The 25481-nt window shown below is 40.7% G+C and overlaps 1 protein-coding gene across 1 annotated transcript in view; it reads right to left on the reverse strand.

Annotated features, from left to right (window-relative positions):
• Positions 1-8292: 8292 nt before the first annotated feature.
• xylt1 (xylosyltransferase I) overlaps positions 8293-25481 on the reverse strand; it is a 75627-nt gene continuing 58438 nt past the window's right edge. The window contains exons 9-11 of the mRNA XM_010741418.3: positions 20752-20950; positions 15266-15599; positions 8293-11529 (exon numbers count right to left, since the gene is read on the reverse strand). Coding sequence (XP_010739720.3) covers positions 11207-11529; positions 15266-15599; positions 20752-20950 — 856 coding nt within the window. The 3' untranslated portion in view covers positions 8293-11206. The remainder of the gene's footprint in view (positions 11530-15265; positions 15600-20751; positions 20951-25481) is intronic.

Below are 25481 nucleotides of genomic sequence, written 5' to 3' on the forward strand. Positions count from 1 at the left end.
TTCATCCACCTTCTCCTCCTCTGATGTTCTTTCTTTAACCTCCCTCGCCGCTGCGTGGGGGTCATATTGATTTCTAAATGAATAATTGAGAAAGTCGGCTTAACTGCCCTTTTCAAATCTCCCCGGCCTCTTCTCTTATTCACCTCCTTCCCCCTCTGATCTACATCTTTCCCTTATCATTCTCCCTTCATCTTCATCTCCTCCTCTTCTGATCTTCCCCTCCTCTCCTTTCCCCTTTCTCCTCTCCTCTCCTCTCCTCTCCTCTCCTCTCCTCTTGTGCACTGCTGATGTGGATCCTATTCTGTGACGGGTTGCTCAGGAGGGAATGGGTTGCTCGCATGGCTGGCCAGCCGGCCTCAGCGTATCATCCGTCAGCAAGACACGCTGTTGTTTTAGAGTTCTGCTGGGAGCTGTCTCCTTGTCTCTGTCTCTTTCTCTGTTGCCTCTCTCTCTCTCTCTCTCTCTCTCCCTTCTCACCCCCCAACCCCTCGACTTACTTCCACTGTACATCTTAACTCGAACACACGGCTGATCAGCATTTAAAAATCGACCACAGGCTCTTTGCTTCGAGTGAATCAATAGCTGAGTTATGCTGGGAATGAATAATCCTAATATGTTAATTCAACACCGTGGGCTTGAGGAAAATGTCTGCTTTGTTTTAGGATAAAAGCTGTTAAAAAACAACTCTCTCTTGTCTCTCTCCTGCAGGTGTTTCAATTTAATGAACACCGGTGTTTTTTAGGTGTGTATTACTTGGTACTACAAACTGTACTCTTCCTTCTCAGGTTGATTACTTCCAACATAGGTTTATTTCCAATTTGCCATTGCACAGGTATGATCACACCTTACAAGAATGCATACAAACTCCTGGGAAGGTAGTGAGTGTTAACTAATTAATAAATGTCTAACAAGTAGTTCCTGAATAGTTGTTGGACGTGATAAGTTGCATAAGAACATACTTCTAGATGCTATGAACGAAAAGTTCTCCAACCTAATGACAAAACAGGTCGATGTCATTGTCTTGCAAAATGACCAGGACAACATTGCTTGTCTGTACAAAAGGCTGTTTTAAAGATTTTAAATATCTTAGTATTTTCTAAACTGCATCCTCTACTCTGGATCAGTTTGGTCAACTAAACGTGTTTGAAGTGAATCTACTATATTTATTTCAGAATAATTATAAAACCTGTTGCACAATTAGAGGAGCGCCATAAAGTCAACAAAGTGATGTAGTAATGTCAGTTACACAACGATGTCAAAGCAAAGTTTGCTAACATTAGCTACCAAAAGCTAGTGGTCATACCAAAACCCAAAAACCGCTTTAGAGTGTTGAATTGAATTAATTGAACATTTTCTACTTTTAAAAAGAACAGTTTTTTTTTCTTTTATCAATAGTTTCACTATAGTTTTTGTATTTAAAAGAAGAATACTAACTGAACGGATGTTTTCCAGTGAGGTTAAGTGTAATGTTGTCATCCCACCAAACCAAACTAAGAATGGAGACTAGTTGAATAGCACAAGCAGTTAAATGATCAAAAATTTATTCTATTCAAAGCACAAATAGGTCTCAACAATGGGGATGGATATAATAGACCCTACCCGAGTATACCATTAGCTAACGAACACATAAACCGAATCAGTTTTACTTGCTTGAAAACTTTGAAGTCATTACCTACGTGTTAACGGAAGTATCCGTTTTATATATGGAATCTTTCCCATCCTAAGAGTTATGTAATTTTCTTTCCAGCCTGGAAATAACCCAAATATAACAGTTCATTTAAGTTTAGCACTGCACAGTGTTACATAATGTCCTGGCTGAATTGTTAATCTGTCAGCCACTGTCCAGTGACAAGCTTATTAGTGCAGTATGACATGCACAAATATAGGCATTTATTTGTTCATCATGCTACAACTTGCAATGATGAAGATGTTACATGAGACATATTATTCTGGTTAATGATCCCTGAGTTGGAAAACACAAGATTGATGATTAATGTGATAGAGGGATGTTTTTTTCCCTTGAAATTTAAGGCGATACAGGCTGGAATATTGTGAAGATAGTCCAGGGACAATGTGTGATATATATAAGTGTGTGTGCAGGTCACATTTCCAGCACCGCTGAACTTCCTGGGACACTCAGGAGGCAGACTCTGGGTGAAGGATGGGTAGACAGGAGGTATAAAACAGCCAGACTTTTGTTTTCTATGCTGGTTTGCCCCTACTGTTTTTCATGATTTGGGTCCAGACTTTGAAATGTATGACTAACACTGAACCAAGCAGCGTGATAGTAGACGACAGTTGCTTGTATTTCCTCAAAGAAAATGGGATATTTGTCCAACATCTATAAAACACCTCTGCTGTTTTTCTTTAGGTTTCGTGTCTTCTTGATGTACAGCTGATCGCCTAAGCCACTCTCCATTCTTCTTCTCCATACATATATTTATAAAAATAAACTGTGTATGAACTCAGCGTTCTCAGCTGGGCTTCCTCACCTGTGGTCATGTTGTCAACGAGAGTAAAAGCTCTTCTCTTCCTGCCTCCCTACCTCCCCTCACACACACCTTGTACCAGCAGGTGTGTAAGTGGAGACTCTGTGAATGCCTCTTTGATCAACATGCCACGTGGCCATGGCCCACTTCTCGCTCTTATCATTCCTGGTGATGTTATTCGTCCGATTGCTGATGCTTTCAGACACTTCCTCATGTAACACAGACACCAACCTGTCACCTCTCGCTGCTGCTCCCACAACGTCTAACGCTGAGCCCTGCCGCACCTCCTGCTCTCTCGGTCTCTTTCTCACTGTCAGCAAGCTGTTGTTGAAATATTTAGCACCCACTCCAGCTCACGAGCATGTTCCTGCCTTTCTTCTGCCTGGCTGGAAATATATTGGCTTGGCAGTATAAGTTGGAGAAGGTGGAGGTGCTTCAAAATCACATTTGACTCTTAAAGATCTTTTACTCACGTTCGGCGGATGTGTGAGGGCTGAAGCCTGCTGCTCTCCGTGGAGTAGCAGTAAGGATGATGTCATTATTGTGTTCACTGGAAAGACATCATTACAAACCAGCTGGTGATCAAAGTCAAACCATTTCCATCTCGTTTAAATCTTTTAGTGGCTGGTGACAGTGGCTTCAAATGGTAGTTTCCTCAACCCACAGCTTCAGGATCGATTCTCATCTCAGCTTGAGTGTTTCACTGGCTGCAGTGAACAACATTTTCAGTGCGGCTGCTCCGGCTTTCTGCTGCTGAATGTTGCAGGGAGGAATTGTTCAAAAAAGCATAACGCTGGGGTTGGACCATAACAAACACGCAAGGAGAAAGTCAGTGAAGCTCATCGCGTATTCAGTGTAGCTGATGAAAGAATACATGCGTACCCTTGAGCTGTCACAAATTCTTCAAGCTGAATAAATTTCATCCTCTCCGATGCATCAATAGTGTCCTAGGAAAAGGAGCCCAAGTTTGGGGGCATTCAGTGAAAAATGCAGTGTCACTTTATGGTATGTGTGATTGTTAAAGACTGTAATCGTGTAAATTGTGAACTGTGAACATTTCCAGGAAGTAAATCTAATACAGGCCTTTATAATGTAATATACTGTACAGTAATGGCTCTTCTTGTAAGGGAGTCCCCTCTGTGTTTGTTTTATTCTGATTAATGGGAGAAAGAATAAGGCTGGTGATGTTCTATATTTTTGTTTCTGTCAACAAATACCATAAAAAGACCAAATCCACATTCCCAACACATTTTGACTTCCCTACCCTGTCTGTGGCACTCAAGCCCGAGCCTATTTGTTCCTACCAAATCTTTAAAAGCATGTCACGATTGTAGAGTTTCATTCAGCCGGACACTGTAGTTTTTATTAAACTTTACACAAACAGGATTAAAACATGTATTTTATGGGGACTATTTTTAGCAACAGAATAATACACTCAAGATTAAATTTGAAACAGTGCCCGTGTTTGTGGTAATGTTCTGGCTACACAGAAAATAAAGACATATTAGTACAATCATCATGGGTTTTGGTCATTTTATGGGATTTGTTAAACACAACAAAAATATAACCAGACTTAACCATAAAATATTGGCAGATGTTCCACATTTTGTCGACAAGAATATCATCTTTGTCACCCCACAAATTCACTTTCTATAAATTTGAAATCGAAACTTCTTGTCACCAAAAGTTATTTCCATACATGGTTGGGGAAATAAACACTATGTGCTGTTTGTGAAGTTTTCCACCTACACATCTGTTCCCTCCACTCTCTAGAAATGAATGCTGTCTACTTAGAGTTGCACTGTGGGTGACTGTGGACTAAGTTCCATTTAGTTTTGAGAGTGGGTTGGTTATTTTATGAGGCAACATTAATATGCAGCTTTCGGTTGAATTGAGGTACTCGACCCAAGCTCAGTCTGTGATTAATATGCATGTGTGTTTGCTTAGTATGGAGGCTCTGCCAATTGATTTTTATGTAATTTGATAGAAAGTTAAGACACAATGTGCAATTGTATTATTTTATTAAGTGTTTTGGAAGACATCAGTAAAGTTTCAAGTTTTACTTTACACTTGTTTTGAATTACTGGTGGACTGACTCATAAAACACAGAAAAGCAAAAAAAAAGAAATATCGTCCATCTGGGTGTTTGCAGGCAGACTGGCACAAGTGACCAGATGGACACTTGATGCTTACTTGGATTGACACTTGACTTGGCTATGAGCTTTGCGGTTAAATGTCCGCCAGCTTTACTGATAAAGACTTGCTTGTTTCCAAACGCAAAAGTGGCTTTTCGAAGTCTGAACACCGAGCAGAGTACCATGTCTGTGCTAGAGTTAAAAAAAAAACAAAAAAAAAACTGGAACACTGTAAACTTCTTGCTGAAGTAAACTCTTGTAAGTTTCATTGCAACATTCAGTTTAATTTCTTGTCCTCTGAATAAACACAATCATGTTCACTTTCAGACATCCATCTAGTTTACACTTTTGCAGTTGCTTAAAATAAATACATTTACTCTTTGTTTGGGATTTGACTACAATTTGCAATTGTCATACGTTTTTAATCATTTGCATTCAGTGTACCTTGAGGATGCTGAATTGGTTTGAAGATAAGTTTTGCCAGCTGAACATCTTGATATTCAGCTATCTCACAACTCCAGGCGACATAGATAGAGAATGGGGGATGAGAGGTGAAATCAGTCATCAAGTATCTCACTATTAGATGGTGAGTTAGTGATTTGATAATAAAAGCTATCACGTATTGCATTTGATTTAAGTCAATATTATTGAGGAAAGAAGTGATATGCATGTTGTCTTATAATGCAGTTATACAGTATGATGGAGGGGAGATATACAGAAAGAAGAAGGCAGGAGAGAATATCAGAGGCAACAGAAGAATCTATAAAAATCAACACATCACAGGTTTAAAGCCCTGTAGCTTCCGCAGTAACTATGATGGGAGCAAAAGAGGAAGTGAGAACATTGGATTTTAATTAGTCATTGTAACCATGACACCAAAGGTCCCCTGACTTTATTGACATAATAATAATAGAAATAACTTTATTTATATAGCACGTTTCAAAAACAAGTTAGAAAGTGCTCTACAACAACATAAAACCAAGAAATGCCAGATGTGTTGTAGTAAAATCAAGAAAAGCAGCAGACCAGAGTTTATCACTGCAGTGCAGACTGCTGGTTTCCAAGCTGTTAAATAATTAAAATCTTTTTTTAATCACTCTGTTGATAAGAAGATCTGCTGTCCTGTCAATATGGTAGCTCTTAAAACCTGTTAAAACCAAAATCTGCTATGATATTGAAACAAACTGATAATTATGCCAAACAAAACACCCTGGACCGATCTGTACTTTTGTTTTTTCGTGAACAAATTCCACAAAGAGACCAAAACACATTCCCTCTCTCAATACTTTTTAATTTTCCTGGCATTCTTGTGGCTCTGAGCCCCAAACCCATCGGTGCCAACGGAAGACATAAATCTTTGAAAATGGGTCACAAATATATGCTCTCATTTTAGGCTAAATAATTTCCTAAAAAAAGAAGCTGGGCACAGTTAGACAAACATTCCTCAAACAGAAGTAAATAGTGCCTTTGTTGTGGGCTATTTTCAGCCGTGGATTAATACGCATTGGGTGAGCTAAAGAGTGTTTACACCAGCAGGACATTGTGAACGTGGGATACACTTAAAATAAATAACAGTGCCCAAGTTCATCATACTAAATCAGCCAGTGTAGCAGTGTGACTCGCAGATGTTTTTTAATAGTTTTTGTACAACAATGGAGGCAGTGGAAGATTTGGTCTTTTTAATGAGATTTGTTGACAGTAATAAAAATCAGAGCTTTTATTTAACCAATTTGAGAATCATATTTTTCTTTGTTACATAGAAATGAATTAAACATGGATGTATCTGATGGAATACAAGATGTATTGTGACTCAAATGTATTCAGTGGTGATAAACAAGCCTTCCCGTGCTCTGCATGTGCAGATGGTCACGTTACTGTAGTAAGAGAGATGCCTATTACTATCACTGTTATTACAATCTCCCTCCTTTTCAAGGATGCTAATTAATCAAGCAGCGTGTGTGTCAAGGAGCTCGAGTTAAAAGCTGAAAATGATCATCAAAGTGTTTATCTGCCATTGATCTGAGTCATTTCCTCTTAACATCAGCAGGATAGCTCTTAGTGTTTCACATCGCAGTCGAACAAACATAATACCACTCATCCTGCTGCGGGAGAAGTCAGCAGCACAAAGATGCAACATTTCTTTTCACATCCGCCTTCACTGGCACGCCCACACATGCATGGAAAACCTGCATGCAATGTTTTTTTTTTGCTTTCTCACTTGCTTACTCAGGAAACACACACACACACACACACACACACACACACACACACACTTAGACACTCACGTAAAGCAGAGTAAGTGAGGACTAATTAGGCTGCATATCCTAAGTCTTATGGGACAGTAAATGGGATCTGTTGGCACTGTAGTGTTCCTTTGATCAAGGCCTGTCAAACACTCAACATCACTGCCTCTGGGGAATACACACCCACACACAAACATACACATACTCCCACACACACATAAAGAGTGAATTACGATTTGTGTTCTCTGCTTTTGTTCTTAGATGCTGTAATCAGAACAAGTGTAGCTGCACTTCCTAGCTATATTTATGGGCAAACGGTGGGACTTGGATTATCTGGTTTATAGGAAGTCATCATTCATTTGAAATGCTTTAACTCTCCCTGCAGCCACATATTTAAGAACTGTGTTATGATGTGGGTGTTGGGTGAGAATCTCTGTGAGAGGCGAATTTGGTGGAAAACATATGGGAGCAACTAGCTGTACCCACAGTTAACAATTCGACTACCCCAGTTTGACTGAGGAACATACTTAAGGCATGAAGTGATGGTTAAAGCCCGAAATGATTTCCAACTGTGAGACTGGAACATCTCTCAAGTTTTTAAATGGGAATACCATTTGAAATATATTTTTATTTTGTTAAAGCTTTTTGCTTGTCGCAAAAAAAGCTGAAACCGTGAGTAACAAGGTTCCTATGTACACATCTAACAGACACATTTAAGTCCAATATTCACTTTCAGCTTTAGCTCCTTGCTTGCAATTCACTGACTCCTAAGGGAAATATCTGTCTCTAGCTGCTTAATGCTCCACTATGTCGCAAATTTTTTCTTCCGTTTGGTGCTGAGCAGGTACCGAACATTCGATTGTAGCTTTTTTTTACCTGCTACAGCTGGAAACAGTTCTGCTGAGAGCAGTGAGGCTAAACCAAAACAGTGAAGCTACGGGCTTTAAAACCAAAACAAAAACCAAAACAGTGAAGCTACGGGCTTTAAAACCAAAACAATAAGCTGAAAGACACTAAAATGCTCCTTAAAGCTGAGGGGTGTGATAACTCTCTGTGGGGTTGTCAGTACTAGCGACCCCTTTCACATCAGACATAATTATTTGTGAATCTAAAGATTTTGATAGGTGCAGCTTTAATGGAATACGTTCTTTAAATCACATTTAAAGCTCGGTTGAAACAAACTTAATATTCTTCTAGTAACACTTGAAATGAATATCACTTTATGATAAAATAAAATTAAAGTTTAATGATCCCTGTGAGCGAATAAAAATATACTGTATTATATGCATTATATTACCCAGTTTAATGGAATTGGACTATATTTGCAAAGCAACGTATATTTAATAAGCAACAACAGAGTAATGGCAGAAAGATGATTTGTTATCAAACCACAACATACTCACTAGTATATTATCACATGAGCAGTTTTTCCATAGAATTTTATTTCCAAAAAGCAGTCAGAGAAAAGTAAAACAAGCCAGTCAAGTACAACAAAACAAATCTCCCAGAGGGAGAAAAAAAAAATCAAAGCTGATAAAGACAGAAGGCCTGATGATACAGTATATACAACAGCAGACATCTTTTTGGTGTTGCAGTACCAGTGAATCACTCTACAAACTCATGGTATTCTTCACATCAGATCAGAACAAATAACAAAATAAGGTTTGTCTTTTAATGGACAGAGAAGGTTCTAAAAGTCAGCTAAGGCACACAGAGCCTCCCCAAAAACAAGTAACAGGGGAAACGTCAGTTCAGAGAAATTTGTGCAACAGTTGCTCAACATTACATTCCAGCAAGAACAACAACAATCTGGCATGTGATTTTCTCTGAGAGGCAAACAGGACAAGGTTGTTGTCACAGCTGTCCATAAACACTGAAACAGGTTATGTATTTTGATCAATAAACACCATCAATTCACTCTTTGTGCCCAGTTATTGACACGTCAAAAACTCTTAATAATTCAATTATTATTATTTATTTATTTTATTTTTTACCACATCTGTATTTACATGTACAATACCTTTTAAACAATATTTCAATACAAAATACCTATGTACATCTTCTTCATTTGTTAATCATTTTGTTACAAAATAGGACTTCCACAATGAGTTACATTTATTTAATTCACCTTTTTCCAAAACTGTCATTGAGCTTACATAATAATATGTATTGTGTGAAGCAATTGTTCCGAACACGGTGGCACTATAAGTTAAAAGGTGGCCAGTGGAAAAACACAATAGTCCTTTACAACCCTGCCCCAGAAACAGTGTAGATTTGAGAGGGAAGGAGTGATAGCAATTATAATCGACACATCCGACAAGAGAGGCAAGGTGAACTTGACATTAATGAACAGTAATGTCTCTTAATTAGCCTGTGCAGAAACACTCACTTAGCTTGTGTGGTGGCTAAACAATGTTGACAATCACAGATTGAACTCCTAATTGGCTCCAGATGAAACTTATTTCAAAGTGAAAACAAACATGATGACCATACCTCTTGTTCAGGATGTGTTGCGGTGCAGCGTTACCCTCAGTGTAATCAACTTGTCTCCAAAGTCCAGAGATTGTCTTGATGGCAGAAAAAGGTACTTCAAATGTAAATAGAGTTGAAAAAGGTGCCATAGACCCGGATCGAATAAATGATGCATTTTGCAGTCAAGACACAATATAATATTCACTTGAAATTGTACATTATTGTCACAGCATGAAGATCACTACCACTCACTATCGTTCTGAAACTGACAGGAACCATGAAACACCGAAAAAAAGCACAGTTCCTCCTTCGATGTCCAGACGTTGTCCAATGTTGTTAGGTTTATGAAAAGTGTCTTTGTTCACCTTCTCTGTTTGGTGAGGTTGTTATGTGGCTGACCTCTGACCCCAAAGGTCAGGGTTGGCTTTCTCTTGTGATGCACTTGGCAAACAGCCATGTAAGAAACCCAAGACAAGAAGATCTATTCAGACAGAACAACACTGACTAACACTCAGGTGCGGCCCATAAAAAGGTACAGAATAAGTTTGGGGTGTTGGCCTTTGTAAATAAAGGCGGCTTTCTTTACAAAAAAATATTTATCATGCTGCCAAGGCAGCGTCGCAGTTATTTAGTCACTGACTAAAAATATCAGTATTAATATAAACTTATAAATAAATAGCGACTCATGGACTCAACCCCCCCATCATTCACACACTTTTTGAGACTTCATGTATAATCACGTACGACATAAAATATCATTGAAATGACTGGAAGAAAGTAAAAAAGATGACACTAAAAACAAGAATGAGGATATTAAGATCAGCTTGAAATAATTGTGTTTCAAGTTTGAGGCAGGTTGGTAAGAAAGCTGACACGGACAAAACAATTCTCTCTTTGTCCTCTGCCTGTCACAACATCTATGATTGTTTAAACAAAAACCTACACTATGTGAATGTTAAGTCTTAAAATACTATTGTACAACAACTACAAGTGAAGCATTTATGAATTTAGAGTACTAAACATCTCATAAATTTCTATTAGAATCCAAATAGTTTTAATTATTCTGAATTTGCATTTCTCTTTTTTCCATATTTACCAAAATGTGACTGCAGCAGATGGTTCACCCAGCCACAACAGTTCCACATCCTGATCAGGCACTGAACTAAAAGATGTGCTGCTGTTGCGAGTTTTTAAGTCGTTTGCTTTTATGATGCTAAAATATGTGTTCTTCATAAATATGACATTTTCTTTTAATGCTGCTGCATTTGAGTCGTATCAAAATAATCTTTTTTCTTTTCTTTTTTTTGACTGTTTGGGTGTATCTGAACGCTCAGATATAATTTTGTTTCTGCTGAAATACACACAAGGAGGCACGTTTCGTTCAGTACTGAGCTACCTCCTCATATATTTGTCTTACAGCTAAGGCCTTTTTGTTTGCAGCAGAACTTTTGTCTGCTACCAGTGTTGACAATCCACAACTCACATGACCGCTGTGCCCCGTGCAGGGCTTTTTAAAAGCTGACTTCATAATTCATTCAGCAGCAAAATAAATGCTCGAAAATTGCAACGTTTGATCACAGTAAAACTCAGCCATGAGAAGAAAAATAAATACACTGAAAAACTGAAATAGCAAAGCCAGCATAATCCCCTAAAAGGAGGAACCCCGTGGGAGGATCTGAAAATCATTCTCTCCGCTCTCTTTCCAGACACCCTCAACAACCTCCCTGAAAAATCCACTTTTTCTTTTGTTTCCTTTTTCTCCAGAAACACTTTTTCTTCCCCCACCTGCAACAAACTCCTTAAATAAATAAGAATCAACAGTGAATCTCCTGTGCCGTGGCCTCCTGTCCAGCTGGAGGCCTCGCTGCTACCTGATGCGGCCGTCTGCGCGAGGTGCTCCCAGATGGGATTTGGGGTCTGGGCTCAGGGAGCTCCAAGGGTTCTTGGGGCAGGCCTGCATGACAGGGCAGGCGGTAGGGCCCACAGCGCAGACGTCGGCTGCCTCCCACAACTCGCCCACCAGGCTGTCTGACCAACGCTCGAGCTCTGGGCCGGTCAGGGCCGCGTTCCTCTTGGCCTGCTCCACGTAGCCAAGGCTGACAGGGATGTTGAGCACTGGGTTCAGGCCATGGAAACTCTGCTCCATGTAGCTGTTCTTTGCTGGCCCGTTGTGCAGCTTCAGAGTATCCTCTGGAGAGACGTGGGAAGAAGGGAAAAGAGAGAGAACAGAAAGAGAGATAGATGTGTGAAGAGTTGATAATCAGTGGTCAGACAGAGAGAGGGGATTGTGGAAGGGGAAAGGAGGTAAAGGGAAAAGGAAAAAGGGAGTCATGAATGGTAAAATATCAAAGTAAAGAACGTGATTTGCTTTATTATTATCTAGAAAGCTTAACTGGTTGCTAATTCTCTTGGATTGATTTTCACGACTGGACTCCGTGAATCCCATTCTTTGATGTGGTATGTCAAGCCACTGCAATCCTGACTTTTTGGAAACGGTCAGAAACACTCAGACGCGCCCTCATTTTTTCTTCCCATGACGGTCAGGCCCGACGGGAAGACACAACTTGAAACACTTTCTCCACCCTGAGCTCCACTGAAGCTGTAAATTCCTCACTGGTACACTAACTGGGGCGCTAGCCATCCTTTCTGAGCATGGCTGAGCAGACATCGCCGCTTTTCATGCACTAGTGACAGAAAGATGCAGTCAGACATGAGGTGCTCCACCAGGCAAGGAAATGTGCAACCAGTGCCAGCTAGCTTTGCGGTAGCAGAGTGTGTTATGAAGTCATGCATCTGTGTAAAGTTTTGCATTTGTGTGCATGTGTATGTGTGTGTGTGTGTGTCTGTGTGTGTATGCAGCTGCCAATGTGAGTGGTAGGCCACGTCATAAAGTTTTACTGGCACTGTATGTAGGAGGGAAACCTGGTGCCAGACATGGCAGTAAATGAAAGTAATAAAATACGTAAAAATGACTGTATGTTGAGGATTCACGTCAGCCATTTAATATGGTGTATGAATTAAAGGTGTAATCCTTAATCCCCAATATGACTGAATCCTGCTACCACTCCTTAATTTAATGTAATTCTTTTTTTTTCTCTTTGATTTCTAATTTAAAGTTAATAATGTTTTCTGATGTACTTAAATTGGAACTATGCAACATTTGTGAAATAGCGGCCACTGAGGCCATAAGTGGCAATTACAGCATATGCACTTATTTCTGGTGAGAAATGGTATGTTTTACTTTTATGATAAAAAAACTGAAATGTCGTAAAATGTAGTATAACTGTAGCACAAAGTCATTAAAAGAGCCCTAAAGTCAGTGAACTGAGTCATGGGTCTTAAATATATAGTAATATCTAAAGTGGCTAACATTAGCCACCATAAGCTACTGGTCATACCAGACCAAGCAAAGTGAATATTCCTGAGTGTACTGAAGCTTGAATGTTTTTCATCATGTTATTTCTAAACTCGTTAAACAGTCACTTTAATTATGAAATCACAGGAGTAAACCAACTATGAGCAGTACAAAACAATGACAAAATAATGTAACTACTATGCATGCATATATACTGTATTATATCATATCTATATAGTTATGGAAGTTTAGATCTCTAATATTAATACACAAAACTGGCTTATAAATGTAAAGTACATTTGGTCAGTTTATTAGGTACACCTAGCTAAAGCGAATAAGGGTCCATTACAATAGCCAATGGTGGAAAGTAACAAAATACATTTACTGTACTAGTGCAGGTGTACTTTGCTGTTGTCTCTACATTATAGTATATGATATATAGTGCAATAGTTATTTTTAATGCTTCCCCTTAACATAAAAAAATAATGCATTACCACTTTTGTCCTTAGGGGCCGCCAGAAACAACAAAATAAAAGTTCCATTTAGCAACTTTAACTATGTCCATTTTATGCTATTTTGTACTCCGACTCCACTTTTACTGGAGGATTGTACTGGTTAACTTTCAGATGAACAATGTAGAAAGCTGCTGCACAGTAATGCATCAGTAATCCAACAACATACTGGATACAGTATGATGATTTGACATTCTAAAATGAGACATGCAGCGTAATGAGTGCTTTGAGTGCTTAGTAAGTCTAGATGATAATACTTGTACTGATTTATTTATACACTGTATTTTTAAACAGTGTTGTTGCTGAAGTAAAGAGAGAACATTTCTTTCACATTTTCCTATAAATCTTCCTGAAGTTTACAATGTTTAGGTTTTGTCAAAACGGTTTTGGAAACTGGTTGGTTCAACTTTATGGTCGTTTTGGGTTGGATGCTATATGTGTTTTATGGTTGGAGTGTGTTTTTGTTCATCCATTTTGTATCAATGACTCACCACTTTTACCCTAAATATAGCAACTGACTCAATCTGGCGCTACTAATCTTATAAGTGAGCTACAACACTGTAGGGACCACAGGACAAGACAAGAAATAATGCATTGGGGTCACACACAGTTAAATTAGTACCAGGAAAATTTCTCCATCCGGAAGCCAGAACATAATTGCATAATGTGTACCTAAACAGCCGTACACAAGAGATGAATATTTAACTCAGTCTGTCGCACAGCAGACCTCCCCACAGCCCCACTGAGACTCAGGTCAAAGACAAAAAACTGTAACTTTATTTGTTGTTTCTCTTCGTCATTAAAACAGCTCAGTGAGATTATTAAATGGAGAAAGGCGTGATTATGCCGACGCTGGCGTCTCAACTCTCATGTGACTTTCCGAGTAAACTGGCTGCTTACAGTCTGGAACAATGCAGTCTTGCCCCTTATCCATGCCGGCTGATTGATTTAATTGTGTCATTGTTTTTCGAGGGCTAAGTGTGCTGTTGTTTAACACTGTGTTTAGTGTGTATGAGCGGCTAGCTGGGTTATTAAGGGTGACTTCATGACAAACAACTAGGGTCTGCAGAGGCTCAGAGGCTTGATTAGAAAGGGCATCAGTGCAAATACAAGAAACCTCTGTGTTTATGCAGACATTTTAGAGCACCTAAACTAGCAATTGTTGCTCCACAGTGAATTCAGCATTACTCCGTGACGCTTTGTTGGTGCCAGCTGAAAAGAAAATACTGAAAATGTAAGCTGAAAGTAGAATTTATCTATCAAACTATGTGCATTCAAGCATTCATTTTGCTTTCATTTCCAATATCCTGTATATGAACTACTGATCTATAGCAGATAACAGGGGGGCAGTTGGTGTGATTCAAATCTAAAATGAACCTGTCAATCATGGATAAGTACTAGTAATGTAGAAGCCTCCACTCTGCAGTAACTTACAACAAACGCACCCTTTGTGAGGCTTATAATGCTTAATTTGTGCTCAGACTGTCGTCATCCTACTGCAGAGGCTTAACATTTTAAGAAAATAGAACATTTCGATCTTAACAGGACAAAAAACGACATGGAGAAGATGGATGTTTGCAGTGTGCAGATTATGTAAAATCTTAATCTACAAAGTGACTGTCATGCACAGAAATACTATCCATAATATCCACCACTGGCTACACATGACAGTATAATGAAAACCACAAGAATAAAGCCTAAAAAATTAACCAACTCCTCTGTGAACCACACAGCAAATAGTCAGTGTCATAAGCTTTGCAAACAAAGGATTTATTGCAGGGCTGCGTTATTTGATTGCGCCATGTTGGTCTTATTTTACCCGTGCAGTGTGATGCTTCAACGACATCTAGATACGTACTGGAATGTTTGGCATTTAGAGTAACACCTTCAGTGCTTTTTTTTTTGATGAATGATCATCTGTTGTTGGAGAACAGCAGAGCAGTGCAATAAGTCTATTTGTACAAATAACACAATCAATAGTCATTTCATGTTTTGATGGAAGCTGAAACACTAGGTATAAATAAAACTCATGATTGTCACAGAGGAACCTCTCGCTCACCTTGTCGTATGGGCTGGTGTTTATTGTACGCCAACGGGGCAATGAGGAAGCGCATCTCAGCCACGGGGCTCCAGTGGTGCAGGATGCGGACACTCCACACGCCAGGCCGCAGAGGCTGGTTTAGTGGCGGGCGGTAGTGGGTGAACTCGGCGTTGGCATCGATGAGAATGTCATAGGTGGCCGCGATGACATTGGTGGGGTCGATCCACACGACTGTGACGGTGACGTTAGGGCCTTTACTCCACTTCTGCATGCCCATCGTCTCGTCCATGGGACCCATCAGGCCGCCAAAGTTTCGGAACATACGTTCTTTGGCATCCCACTCGGCCCCGATCTGACAAAGAGAAGAAGGAGAATGAGGATATGAGTGTAAACAAGAAGAAGAGTGAGTGACAGAATGAGGTAAGAAGAAAGACAGGCAGAGATGCAATAGCAGCAAAAAGCATATAGAGTATAGAGTATAAAAAATCATTCCTCCTACTAAATAGTACATAGTGATCACAAATAAGTCACATACCATGTGCAGGCATCACCATTTGACCACACTATTAAGATAACCGATATGTCTGAATATACTGAATTATCATGGGAAATAATCATGCATTTTTCATCAAACAGCCCAACATGCCACGCAGCCGTTATATAATGTTACAATATGCAGGAGCTGACAATCCTGATTGTTTCGTCCTGCATGTTTGTGTCCACAGCTGCTGGTACTGTAAGCCTGAGCATGTTTTTGTCAAGGCAGACTGAGGAAGGCGTATGACTAGACCCCGATCGTTTCCCCTTGGGGTAAAGATCAAATGCATCCCTGTTTGCTCTCTGAACACATTTCAGACAGATAGAAAGAGAGGAAGGAGTTGCGATGAACAGCAACATCCAGTGTGAGCAGTATTTAACCTAAGCAGAAGCTACGGGGGAGAAGATTACAACCTGACAACGGCGAGAAAAACCCAAACAGAGACTATACATGCTGACATTATATGCAACCACAGTCCTTTGTCAGGAAAAAAAAGGGGGAGCCTGTGCAGCAAACGTCCATACAAATGAGGTTTTAGTGCTTCAACAAACACAGAGAAGGGTGCATTCTCTGCAACAATTTTGTGGAATTGAATGTAAAAATGAGGCAGATAATACCAAAGTCAAATATATCTTTGGGGAATTATGAGACATACAGTGCCTCTGGCTGCAGAACATGCGACTAGCTGCCAGCCTGCCGCACACTGGAGGACTGCCAGTGGAACAATGAGACAATTTAAGATTATTACATCCTGTAAGCTTACATAATTAACATTTAGTATACACATGTTTGCAGGTTTTGGTTGTTTGACTAAACTGAGATTTAAAGGTTATGTTAGAAGACTGAGTGAACTGAAATGAAATAAAGCAACAAAAAAAAAGAAAAAAAAGAAAGAGAAAGAACAAAGAATAAATTACATAAACAGGAAGAATACACCAGTGCAGCTAATTGCCTTTAATGTCTTCATTGCGGTCAAGGCTGTAACTGAAGAGGTGTGATCCGTGTGTGTCGGATCGCAAGAGACTGAAAAAACGTGCGGTATGCAAAATGAGAGACATGGAGCGATCGAGATTGATGGGGAGACTGGGTGATAGAGAGGGAGGCAACACACACACACACGCACTGACAGTGAAATATGTCTGGGGTGTTGGCAGAAATGTGAGAGGGATAGCGGCTTTAGGAAGCGCTCATCCTTACAATGGTAGCTGATTAACACGGCCTCACCCTGCTGGACGATCAATGGCTGACTGGAACTGACTCGGTATTACATCCTTTGAGAATTGCGATTGCGATGTACAGTATAAATAGACGTTACTTGCATAAATGAGACAGAGTGTGTGTGTGTGTGTGTGTGTGTGTGTGTGTGTGTCTTGGCCATCCGTAAACGACACCTCACTTTCATCTCAATTATTGGACTGACCTCTGCCATTTCTGCCCCTTGGACCTTGGTTCTTTTCTCTTTAAATCACTAATCAACTCTCTTGTCTGGCACCTCTGTAGCTCATTACTTTATTCAAGGCTGACTCTCTGGCATGCATACATCCCTGATTGACTGGCAGCACTCTCGCTCTAAGCCACAGACAGAAATGAAGGGAGTATTGACAGAGGAATCTCACTGTAATCCACTGGGAGAGAGCCCACAGAAGGCCCGGCTAAAGTTAAGAGTTGTGAGATTGTGATAATGTTTACATTGGGTAGGAGGGGACCCCCAGGGTCACTTGCTTCTAGTTTATTCAGCAACAAACATCAACCTAGTGTGATGTAAATTATGCACACCAGTCCAAGTTCCACTTTTTCAAGCTGTTTCAGGCCAGCTGAGTGGGCAGCTTGCCTACCTCACTCTGCAGGCTTTTCACTCTGAGCCCCAACACACACATATATATGGTACATACCGTACACAAAGGTTAATAAGGTGCACATGAAACTTGTTGACTGTGGCTGCCTGCCTCGTGACCGCAGCTCAATCCCTACACTGGTTACAACAGAAATACCAGGCAGAAGAAGGCAAAACAAGTAAAATACATCGTACTCTATATTGACCTATTGTATTTTTCATTGCAGAGAGCTGGAGGTCCTCATGCCCACACGAATATATATCATTGTTTCCACATCAGCTGAAAGTTTGCCAACATACTTTCACTTAACTCACATAGTTCATTGCTTTAGATGTTGGAATTATCCTTCTCTGTGACTTAGGTGTCACTCTCTTGCTGATTCCACTGAAGGTATATCTACACGTCATTGAAGATGCCACCAGTAGCAACTCTTTCTTCCAGTATGAAAGTGGGTCAAACTTTTAACGAGATTAACTTGTAGCCCCTTTCAACCTATAGTGTACACTGACCCCACGCTCAACCTGCCCCTTGCTGCTTCTACCCAATAAGCTTTGGCTTAAGACCAATGACCAATCAAGGCTTATGACCGCTCACCAAGTCGCAGGCTCATGACCTTCTTTTACTTATAGCCATACTTAGAGGGAACGCACTTTTGCGTAACTAATGCCGATCTGGCAAAGTCATCATGACCTCTACTGCCCCCCTTTTTTCAATTACTTCCATCTCTCCTCTGGCCTGTTTACTCACACTTTCCACTCACAATAACTAATTATTCACATTTTCCATTTATAACCAGCAATTACTAACAACTGCTGTTCATTTTAGCAGATTTAACCCTCATTTGTCCTCTGCTGTCCTGAGAAACTGAGATTTAACCCTCATTTGTCCTCTGCTGTCCTGAGAAACTGAGAAAATCACACCTGATGACGTACATTTTACGTCATACATAATATGTTTTACTGTTCTCCACACGCCTCGTCATTCATGTCCATTACTCATATTACTTGTTTGATCCTCTGCTCAATCTCCTACCTGACTTAACAGGTAACATAAAACGCTCCCATCTCATAATCCACCTCTATTCCATTTCTTCCTTCTGACCTCGTAACCTTTTCTCCGCGTTACCGTCTTGCTGGCGCCCCCACTCTAACACCTCCATTAAAAAAAGACAGGTCAATTTGATCAGGCAGTGGCACGGACAGTCCAAGTCTACATCTGGCCCTGCTTAAAACCATAGGGCATGGATGTCCCTCGAGGCTCCATTCAGAAGCCTATTAGTGGCACTTTTTGTGGGGGTAATCAAACACAGGCGCTCACCAGCAGCACCACTGGACTCCCCTGAGGCGCTATTTACACGACTGAGGGGACTATGGGTAAGATGACTTGATGCTTGCTAATAAAGATACACAGTGGAGCGATGTATAAGGAAGGAAAGGGGCAGAGCACAGAGTGCAAGACAGAGAAGAGAGATGTAAGCTGAGATTTGTGGGATGCATTCAAAACAGAACAGCTTGGTAAAAAAAAAAAAAGTAGTTTGGGAAATGTGCTTTTTTTAGCTTTCTTAGTGAGAGTTGGATGAGAAGATTGATACTACCTTCTGTACCATCTGTATGATAGATATGAAGCCACAGCCAGGAAAAGGGTAGTTTAGCTTAGCATATAGACTGGAAACAGGGGGAAACCGCTAGCCTGGCAAGAAAATATTTGCTTAATAGCTCACACAAGCTCACAAATTACAATACAAAATAGTATCCAATACAATAGTTCTGTAACTCATCATGGAAGATCATAATGTCACATTTTCGTGTCAGATGAATGTATACATAGACATTTTTGTCCATTAACATCATCATGAGTTTGTCTGTGTTGACTTTGCGGTAGAACTGGGACTGAACCATCACTCAGGGCGAGTCATTCTACTGTATAAGATTTGTTTAACAAAGGGTAATATACCTCTCAATGTCAAGTCTGACTTGAGGTGAAATACTAATTTTAACTGTGTGGGCTGTAAGTGGTCCTACACTAAATCATGCAATAAAAAGGCCTATAAAGGCAGCTGGGAGGCAGCAATAGAGGAGTGAAAAGAAAGACATATCTGTCTTCCTTTATATCTGAAGGAGGACAGGGAACACATTGTTAAGCCAACCATATGGTTTATCAAGCAAACTCCAGCGTATAGCTTTAGTATAATGGGTCATATCTGCTAAGTTGACAAAAAGCACTGAGCTGCTGCTGTCTTATTTAAGCTCTTTTGCTCTCCTTTTGAATGACAGATGGACAAAGTGAGTGAATGACAGCCACTGCACAGTGCCAGTCAGTGAATGCTTTCTCTGGCTGAGCATCCTGATAAAAGCCACGGCTCACATCACTTCTCTGTCACTCGTGGTTTCACAGGCCAGACACACAAACAAGGCTTAGGGAGAGGGGAACCGGCATGGCTACTGGCCCGTCTGGATCCCTTTGAGTTCACTTTGAGATGGCAGGTCACAGGGTCAAGGTGTGTCTGAGTGTGTGAACATTTTCCGAAAGCACACGACAAGGCAAACAACTCGAAGGTTTGTTGACATTTGTCTATCCTACAAAGCTTGTACAGAGAAAAAGGTCGATTTATATTCACTCAGTTAATTTTGTCCTTTTTAAAAAGACACCATGGCTGTCACATCACAGCCGAGCTGCTGTGTCCTAACAGGCGTTGTGGTAAACAGAAACACAGATTAACATAACAAGACAATCAAGGGAAGCATTCCAGTGTGAAGGTGAGAAGACGTTCTATTAGGAAACAACAAATAAGCAGCACATGAAGCGCTCATCCCTATAAACTTGGATGAATTCAATCAATTTACATTTTACAAGGCCATTACAGGCACCATTTTAATTGTGTGGAGATGCGCCGCTATGAGTCTTGGCAAGGTCGTCATAGCAATGAATATAAGGTCACCATGGCAATGAGCTGTATATTTCACCTCTAATTATATGCACCACATAAGAAAAACTATGTGGTGCTTAGGGTTTTAATGGAACTCATTTCCTCGCGTTGGCAATGGCTGACTGATTGTTTTGTGACTCGCACCAAACCAGTGGCTTCATAAAAAATAAAAATAAACGCCACGCAAGCCAATCTGCTGACTCACCTCCGCGAACTGTAACCTGCTGAATGTGCTGCTGGGAGGCGTGGTTAACTTGAAGTTCTTTTTGGGTGCCACCCAGGTCTCCATGGTCTCCAGCTTGCTAGTGGCCAGATTGGTGGCGTGGTGCTTCACCAGGTAGCCTTGGAACTGGTCTGACTGGAAGTAGAGATGCACTGACACCGGGTGGCCCATGGGGAAGTACCTGGCAGAGCGTGGAGAGAGTGAGAGTCCATTAGCAAACCTGATACCTGCTGACCTACCTGCTGTGCCGCTTTCCAGGGCCAAGAGTGTAAGAGGAGCAGAAGATCTAGATTAGTCTGGATAACGTCTGCGAGGGACCAGCCTTGGAAATGCTAATGTGGCTGGGTGCTAATGTATGCTCGCAGTGAAGATTAGGGAGTGAATGTGCTTTGTGATTGTGTGACATGGTGGGCATTAATTCAATGACCTTTAACAGAAAACCAATCAGTCTAAGACATGTGTCGACAATGCTGATAATGCCCATTAAGCATCGTTTGTTGGTTACTGAAGTTTTCAACTATTTTTATGACTGTTTATTACAGTATATCTAAAATAAGTAATAAAACACAAGTACCACTGGGAACTTCTAAGTCACTAATTAACAACCTTCTTCTATGCTAATTATTACTTTACAACGTGCTGGTTGCTTCAGCATGTGCTCCGGCTCTGAAGTGGAAAGGATGGTTAAAAAGACGTGACAGTCGACACCGCAGCGTCCTGCTGGCTACAGAAAATTAGAGAATAGTCATGGGCTGTATTGGCAGCAGATTCAGATTAGTCAGAGTTCTGAACATGCACAAAAGTTGAACTGGGTCATCCAGTCAGCTGAAGCCGAATGAAGGTCTTGCCCCTCTGATTAGTCTGTTGTTTGTTTGTGTGTCGCTTCATACGTGGCAGAAGGCTGGCCCTCGGGGCAGCCAGCCTGAGTGACTTCTGGAAAAACTGAAAAAAGGGGCCAGGGTGGGCACTGCTGGGGAACACTTCACAGCTGCTCTCTGCACATGATCTGACTCCTTCTCGCCCAGATTTCTCATCCTTCTGTTCCCTTGAATTTGTCTTTATTTCTTCTCTTTTGCACACACTCACACACACACAAAGTCTCTCCCTCCTCTCCAGTGCCCACGGCCTCATCAGTATTCCACTAAAGGACCAGGAGTCAACCCGTCCCGGTAAATGCTACCCTGACAAGCAGAACAGCAAATATTTACACCCACAAGGATAGCAGTGCAGACTCCCTCCTCTCCTGTTCCCTCTCCCTCTGCCTTTCTGCTCTTCTCTATTCTCCCATCTGCCTTTTTCCTCTCCTCTCCTTTTTTCAGCCCACTTTCTGTTCTCGTCCCTCGGCTCTCTCGCTCACCCCCCCTCGTGCCCTGTCTTTTCCAAAAGAGATGTGGCTGCCAGTGTGAAAGGCAGTGAGAAGGGGTCGGGGTGTAGGCTGCACAGAAGCCCCATTCAGGCTTTTACTCCACAGTCTCTCCAATCGAGTCACAGCGGGCTGCTAAAAGAGCTAAATCCCTCTCTGTGGCCTTTTCCTCTCAGTCTCACGCTGCGGCTGACCCATCCATCTGTTGGTAGCACATCTAAATTCTATGCAACATATGTGGCCACACACATGCACACACTATATGAGGGCGTACTTGAGACTTCAGAACTGGATTAAATAATAAGATATAAGACTTCAAAGCAAAACCTTGATGGGTTTTAATAACTGGGCTTCATCAGTAAAGTTCCAGATCAATAAAGCATAAATAAAACAAGCCATGCTGGGCAGGGTGACCGGGTGCTCATGCCACACAAACACACACTCACACACTGTGTGTTTAATTATAAAGCCTATAAATTCAAATATAAAATCACAAGCCTCATTTTGCTGATCTCACCAGTGCCTCACTGCAGCTGTGACTCATTGTAGCTCACATTATTTATGTAAGAGGTCCTGATTTTTTGCCCGTACACTTCATTTACTAGTATCATATACTTATCTTGCAGCACGCTCATTGGTGATGCCTTTTTGTCTGTATATTCCACCAAGAATGATGAGAAATAGTGAATTATTCATGTCCTCCGCTCTGTAATGCTGCAGTGATTAATTTATGACAGAACACATCATAGAGCAGACAGGATGGGTACGGCTGTCTGACACTCTGTGTTAAATTATGACACCCCATTACGCCCTGGAAAATGTAGATTACGGTATTATATGCACATGTAACACAACATAACATGGCTGTATCGGCTGCCTCTTGAGTCACAGAGCTTAACACATGTTAAGTCATATGTCTCATCCTAAAAAAGCTCTTCTAACCATCAAAGTAAAAAGAAAATATTCCATCTGCTTGAAGACAGGACAGATTTTTCACCCGTCTCTCAAGTTGTGCCAGTATTGCTTCACTCAGATGGCTGCAGACTTAGTAGGATGGGATGTCCTTTTGTACAACAAAATCAAAGTACTAATGCATTATTTTGTATAAAAATATAAATGACTTCATTTACTTAATTAATGACCTTGTGTAGTGTCAAAAAAACAAGCAAAAATCTTTATTACCGTGCACAGATATAATGTTGTAAATGGTTAAAATAGTCTCTGGAAATACTTCCAGTACAGTGTTAAGTGATCTTAAACATCCTGCTGGGTTTTTTCAAAGATCACCAGGGAATTATTTATTTTCCGGCATTTAGCTGTGTGGCTCAAATGTAATTTTAATACACGAGAGGCACAAACTGATCTTAATGTTCGGTAAGCTTACAGGTTTATTTTCCCATAATTCTGTCATTCACTGTGGAAATAAATATCGCAGGATACTTAAAAAAAAACAAAAAACATAAAATGTATAAATTCCTTTTACTATATACCGGTATGCAATATCTGCTTTTCATATATTCTGCTCATTTCAGAAAGGTGGGCACACACCACCTAAATCATCTTTTATTACCAACCCGCCTTCTCGTCTGTGTTCAATTAGCTCCAACACAAATAAAATGGAACGAAAGAATCTGGACTCAACGATGTAAAAAAAGACCATTAAATCAGCTTTGCAAACACATCGACCTGACTCGCAGTTTGAGGACTTGACCCAAAAGACTTAATAATACATGTCACACACGAGTCTGCCTGCGTTTACTTAACATATACAGCATATACTCACTAGAACTGAACTCACTAGAAGAAACTCTGCCACACGAGACTTGAATTTGTGTTTATGTCTATAGGAAGCGATGCATATATGTGTATACACAGAGACATCAACAGGATCACTCTTGAGTTGCTCGCATAAACACACACACATACAAAACTTACTCTACATACTTGGCCTTTGGCATCTCATCTATCTAAACTTGCTTTTACGTGTAGATGTTAAAGACGTTTGCTTTTTCTCACAGGCTCGTTTCCTAGCAATGACACACACACACACTGCTCTCTGTTACATGCACATAGGCACATGTATGTATGTAGCCACCTTTTCCTCGGCCTGCTGTTGCTCTCTCTTTTAACAGATGCAGCTTATGAGTAGAAACAGCTGTAGCCAATAGATGGTTTTGAGGTTTGACAGACGGAAACATGCTTCCTTTCTCTGCTCGGCTTTACCCACAGGACTGGTACAGAACACCCACAATGCAGGAGGGCGGGTTAGGGGCGTCGACACTGGAATCCTTGGAAACCATCTCAGCTGATGCAAGGGTTTGTGTCACCTCCTGCATTTACCTGACAACAGCATGTGACGCTGCGCCCCAAGCTGCTATCAGTCTACCTGATGATTTTTGAAACTTTCCCCGAGTAGAACAACAGGAATCGGCAGCTTGGATGACTACCAACAAAAACTTCAGCAGATCTGATCTCAGTGTGTCTCCATACGTTGTTAAAACAACTGCTTTCTTTCACGCTGTGCTCCATTTACTTTCTGTTATCCAGTCTGAGGTGGGGAAAAGTGCAGAAGTCATTAAAGATGAACATAAAGATGTCATCTTAATGTCTGCTGCGACTGTAGGTGTCGTGTTTGGTTGCTTTATGTTTTGCTTCGAGGTAAGACGCTTTTTATGGGATACATGAGGGTTTCTGTCACACGTACACAAATTAGCAATTCACACCTCGGCTCTCTGTTTCGAATCAGCATATTTAATTTGTCGCTGTGTTTTAATCGTTTTGTGTCTGGGTTTCATCGCTGTGCAAACAAACCTCATCTGAAAAGGCTCCTATGCCAGACGCTACTGAAAGCATATGCTGCTGAAAACCCTAACTGAAGTACATGAAGATGAAATGTTCCATTTGGCCATTAAATATGGATATTTCCCTTTTTATTTTAACCACATACTGTATGTTAACAGCAGTGGAATTCATAAATTTCCACTAATAATACACTGGCCTGAAGGGACAGCTTTCGATGCTATGACCCATATAGCCTCATTATCCCTGAGATAAATTGAGTGTCATATCATGTTACAAATTGAATAGCATTACCCAGAGTTCCCAGCTGCTGATTGGAACTATTCATTGTTCTCCTATTTCCATGACATGTGATGCCAGAAAGAGAAGAGACGCATCAATGGAGAGACAAAAAGGTTTTTATAGATGTTGTGGTTTCTCATGCTAACGTGGGTGTGGCTGGCTTTTCAGAGTAAACACAGACTGGTGTGCACCTGTGGATGTAGATGCAGGTGCGTCATGATGCTGTGATAATGATGAGAACAAACCAAAGAAGTATTTGCATAGGTGA

The sequence above is a fragment of the Larimichthys crocea genome, chromosome X, assembly GCF_000972845.2.
Source record: "Larimichthys crocea isolate SSNF chromosome X, L_crocea_2.0, whole genome shotgun sequence".
Taxonomy (NCBI): Eukaryota; Metazoa; Chordata; class Actinopteri; family Sciaenidae; genus Larimichthys; species Larimichthys crocea.